This window comes from Egretta garzetta, unplaced genomic scaffold (genome assembly GCF_000687185.1).
Source record: "Egretta garzetta isolate BGI_Z169 unplaced genomic scaffold, ASM68718v1 scaffold213, whole genome shotgun sequence".
Taxonomy (NCBI): domain Eukaryota; kingdom Metazoa; phylum Chordata; class Aves; order Pelecaniformes; family Ardeidae; genus Egretta; species Egretta garzetta.
The window spans coordinates 1,547,884-1,552,736 of NW_009259242.1; the positions used below are offsets into that span (position 1 = coordinate 1,547,884).

Consider the following 4,853-nt stretch of genomic DNA (forward strand, 5'->3'; position numbering starts at 1 on the left):
GAGGGTTGGTACACCGGGTGCCAGCAGGAAGCGTTACTATCCTGCCCTTGCTGTGCTTTCTGTCCTTGCAGCACAGGGACACTTGGCTCGAATCCCTCTGTGAGACTGCGTTATGAACATGCGGAGAACAGAACTACATGACTTGGAAGATGCAACATGATAAAAAGCAGGGTCTCGGTCAAAGTAAGATTAAAACATGCTGATAACATAAATGACATTTTAAAAGTAATCAAAGATGACAGATCTTGCTGGCTGTTACAGAACAGGCTTTTTGACTGAAACAGCACTGTGGAAGTCAAAGAGCGTCACAACGAATTGCAAATTAAATTCCCCAGCTCAGCATGATCTGGCCTAGTACAAACAGCTTTTGCTTAAAATAGATGAACAGAGGTGGGTTCATCCCAGCATTCATTTCATTCTGCTACAAAGAATCCATACAAAATCTGTTTTTCTCCTTGAGCCAGTGGTAGAACTGTCCACAAGGATATGGCAACCATGCACCTTCATTCACAAGGGAAAACATCCATGTCAGGGGGCCATCGATGGATAGGTTTTTTCATCAGAAGATATTTCCTTTTCTACTGAAAACCTTGACATATAGTGAGAAAAACACAAGCTCTTATGTTTGGGTTTTCTTACAGAAAGGCAGCATTGCTGTATAGGAAAAAAAAATGAAAAGGAGGTCGGAATTTTTCAACAGTGTTTGCTACTAATCATGGTAGGATGGAAAATGGTGAGGACAGAGCAGCAGAGGTCAGTAATCAAACACTTCTCTAGCGCTAGCTCCCACTATTCCCCACCTAGAGTCATAGAATCATAGAATAGCTCGAGCTGGAAGGGACCCGTATGGATCATTGAGTCCAACTCCCTGCCTCTTGCAGGACTACCTAAAATGAAACCATATGACTAAGAGCATCATATGTATGCATGTAACTTCCTGTAATACAGGATTTAACTCAATCCAGCTTCTCTACTGTTTTATTTATTTTGTATTTAATAGATGTTATCTTTATACATAACATTATATAATCATGGTGGTGTATTCAGCATAAGCATAGATGGGAGCTGTATGCCCCCTAATTTTCAAAAACTACAAGGCTCATTTAATAACAGCTGAGAAATCAGCCCAATCCTGAATGTTGTGGGAAGCAGTGAAGCCCATGCCTTCTGGGTTTTGCCTCTGTTGTACAGTCTTCATTGTACAAGATTGTTAACAAGCATGGTGCAATATTTTTGTGACAGCTTTCCCTTGCTCTGGCCATCACGCTTGACAAAGAAGTGTGTGCATCGGGAGAGGTGTAAGGCTAGCCACCCAGGACAGCCAGGTGGGTTCTTTTTGGCTGGTGTACAATAACCATTAGAAATGGAGAACCACCAGCTGTCTCCACGGTCCTGCAGGGTACATGTCCTATGGAGTTCAGAAGTGTTCAGCACCTTGCTCAACTCAGCCCCTTGTATTTGTCATACATGCACAATCCATTGTGTGCTTTCTAGCTTCTGTGGGTTTTGCCTCTTCCAAACCATGTAATTTTAGCACAGTTTATTTACTTTGGAAAGAAATAGGCAGTAATTTCAAAATACCTTAAGTACGCCTTGAGAAGTGCAGAATTATATGTTAACATCTTGTCAAAGCAAGTAAAACAGAAGGCTCCTTAATTCTTTTACTTTTTCTTTTGTTGTAATATGGTTTAAAAATAAATAAATGTAAATACTGCATGCAAAAACAATGCTGTTGCATTAAGCGAGCAACTAAAACTTCTACAGTGTCATAACAAACCATCCTATCTGTAGCATTCATAAATAAGGGAATGAAAGAAAGTGATTTTGAAAGCTAGTTCAGAACTACCTCAATCTCCACACTGACCACTGACACCTACATCTCCTTTCTGCCTCGAGTGCAGAATGTACTGTGAGCAGAAGACATTTCCTGTTATTTAGTTTTTCAGGAACAACCTGATGAAATCCACGTTTCTATAAATGAAAAGCCACTTTCTTCTCAATAATTTAATTGGCGTTTTTGAACTGTGATAAATAATTTCCACATTCTGCAAGCATACATTTCCTGAGCAATATTCAGCACTTACAGAATGCTACTTAACAGTAACTGAAAGAATGTAAAGAGGGTTTTTTTTTAATATTTTAAGGAAGAACTCAGCTGCTTAAAAGGGTGACATTCATAATGTATTGCTTGGAATGAAATCTATAGAAATTTAATATTAAGCACAAATGTTTTGGGGGGATTGGTGGGGGTGTTTTATTTAATGTAATTTAAAAATAAATGTCATAAATCACCCTCATTGGCTCATCAGGGAAACCAGCTTTTCTCGGTCTGTCTTCACGACGAGTTCTCAGAATCTGCTTAGCGTCTTTTTCAGTCAAAACTGGTGAAGTGTCTACAGACAGGAAAGCAGACATTAGTTCTGAAATTACCAAAAAGTTAATATTTTATCTGTCAGTTGTAAAATGAAATGTCTCCAAACCTGATTTTTGTCTATATACAAAGTGTTCTTTCATTACAGCCCCTTCCCAGGGGATATTGCATTCCAGGAGATATGAGTGGAATTTTAAACCATTTTTATACTTGTGCTTTCTATCGTTCTACCAGTATGAAGCAAACCCTACGTATTCATGTTACTCTTTAAAATGAGAAAATATAACACCACCATCTAACCACTGACATTAGTAGCTCTTCCAAGTCTTTGTTCTTTTCTCTGTTGCTTTACTTTTTAGGATTATTTTTCAAAGTAATGAGTTAGACTTCTGTTGCAAAGGAGAGATTGCATTGAACATGCAGCTTGCAGGACCTCAGTAAAATAATACTAAAACAGTAAGCTCATAAAATAAAACTTTTTGGGGTTAGAATAAGTTATTACAGTGTGGTAACGCAGAGAGTAAAATATCTAATACAATAGCATGATTGTTAAAAATCAAATTATGGAAAGCCTGCAATTTAAAAATAGTTAAGTATTAAAAATGAAATATGAAGATACTAAAATACAAGGGTGATAAAGTAATACTATTATAGTATCTCTGCAGCTCTACATGCACATGCAGGTTTGTTTTAGATAAACTCCTACCTGTAAAAGTGGTCATGAGGACCAACAAGAAAACAACCACAAGTAACCTCTTCATTTTGATTCTGCTTTCTCTCAGTCTGTTCCAAAATGAGCAATGCTGACTGAGGCATTAGCCTATTTGAAGTAGCTACGTCAGTCACAAATGTTTGTCTATGCTTTAATTTGAGTGATAGTATGATTTTGAAGACATCTGGCCTGAAGTTATGAATATGGCTATTATCTGCTCTCACATTCTCAGCATAACTCTGTCCCTGAGGGAGAGAAAAGAGAAGACCATTTTTCCACTTCAGGCTTCAGAGTTACACTGGATATTTTAAATTTGTGAAAATAAAACGCAGGACCTTACATCTTGCATAGCAAGCGATGGTTTCAGGTGCCTAAGATAAATAATTGTTTTTTAAAAGAAACAATTGCCCATTCCTGAATGTTAATCTCAAAGGCAGCCACAAAGGGGCCCTTTTGTCAAAAACTGCCTCTAACTTTACTCCAGCACAGAAGTACATATCAACATGGTTTAACTCCAGCAGAGCCAAATTATCACTGCTGAAAAACAAAGCAGAGAGATTTTTATCAAATGAATAGACTCATACAAATGAAAACTCACACAATTCTTCTCTTTTCAGGACAAGCTAGTAGAAAACAGGATTATCGACGTCCTTCATAGTGAACACAGTGTGAAGCAAGAACGTGGGTTAACAACTGTGGTTGCAGCCAGTTTCTGTCTTGCGAAATGTGACCGTCCGGACCTCTCCTGAGCTGCACCATGCTGGACATAGGGCACCAGCATTACCAACTTGTAGGAAAAGAAGTAAGCATCCCTTTGAATATAGCATTTGAATGAAGGACTCAGAACTCATCGGCAGCTCTCGCATGAGGGACGTGAGTGGTTAGCATTCCCCCTCCAAGGGAAAGGTGCAGCGCATCCCCATTACCTCCTGCACCACAGGGATTCACCCAGGGTTTGCCAGCCTGGCAACCTCTGAGCAGGTCTCTTCACTTGTGCCCTTTTATTTCCTAAAGAAGTGGTGTTTATTCTGTCTGTGCCACTATGTCTGCACAAGTCAGCTTGTTTCAGTGAAGTCTGGCAGAAAGCTGTGGGTCTCAGAAACGTTAGGATACAGAAAGGTTCGAGAAATGCAACAGCAGGACAGAGCAAGAGGCTCTGTGAACGCCCCTTGGACAGACACCTCAGAGTGTCCTTAAGTTGGGCAAACCCCACCGAGAGACGTCTCCTTAGCTAGCTGGGCTGCAGTAGTTTGACGGCTTGCACAATTATTTATGAGTTTGTAAAAATCTGGCAGAATCATGGGCTAAAACAGAGAGTGCTGTAGGTGTGAGGGCTTGACCAGAGTGGAAGTGCATGATGGAGACGAAGTGGTTCAGGGGTTGGGCAGTTCTGGGGCTCTGACGTCCCATTAGGGGACTTTTCTTGGAAACCTGTTGTCAAACTGTGGAGCATTTGCATTTTTCAGCCTGTGTTTTAAGAGGCCAACAGCCTGAAGTGCAAGAAATGGTATGTATGCCCTATGGATTTATGTAATTGTTCAAGATAACTGCTTTCAAAGTGCAGAACCCTGTAGTTTCTGACAGCAGCAGCTATTTATTTTTAAAACTGCTACAGGGGAAGCAGTACAAGATGTAAGAGCAGAACGAAATTATGGGGTGGAAGCGTTTATGGTTGGGGCAGAACAGAACGGTAATTTAGGCCGAAGCCACTTCAGCCGCCTCCGCCGAGGCCCCTCGCCTTGGGTTTGCCGCCTGGCGGCCGCGGGCCCC

The 4,853-nt window shown here is 40.6% G+C and overlaps 1 protein-coding gene across 1 annotated transcript in view; it reads right to left on the reverse strand.

Annotated features, from left to right (window-relative positions):
* The window catches only part of CUNH17orf67 (chromosome unknown C17orf67 homolog), a 4,659-nt gene extending 1,527 nt beyond the window's left edge, over positions 1-3,132 (reverse strand). Inside the window, exons 1-2 of the mRNA XM_009636007.1 lie at positions 3,078-3,132; positions 2,293-2,393 (exon numbers count right to left, since the gene is read on the reverse strand). Coding sequence (XP_009634302.1) covers positions 2,293-2,393; positions 3,078-3,132 — 156 coding nt within the window. The remainder of the gene's footprint in view (positions 1-2,292; positions 2,394-3,077) is intronic.
* Between the last annotated feature and the right edge of the window lie 1,721 nt (positions 3,133-4,853).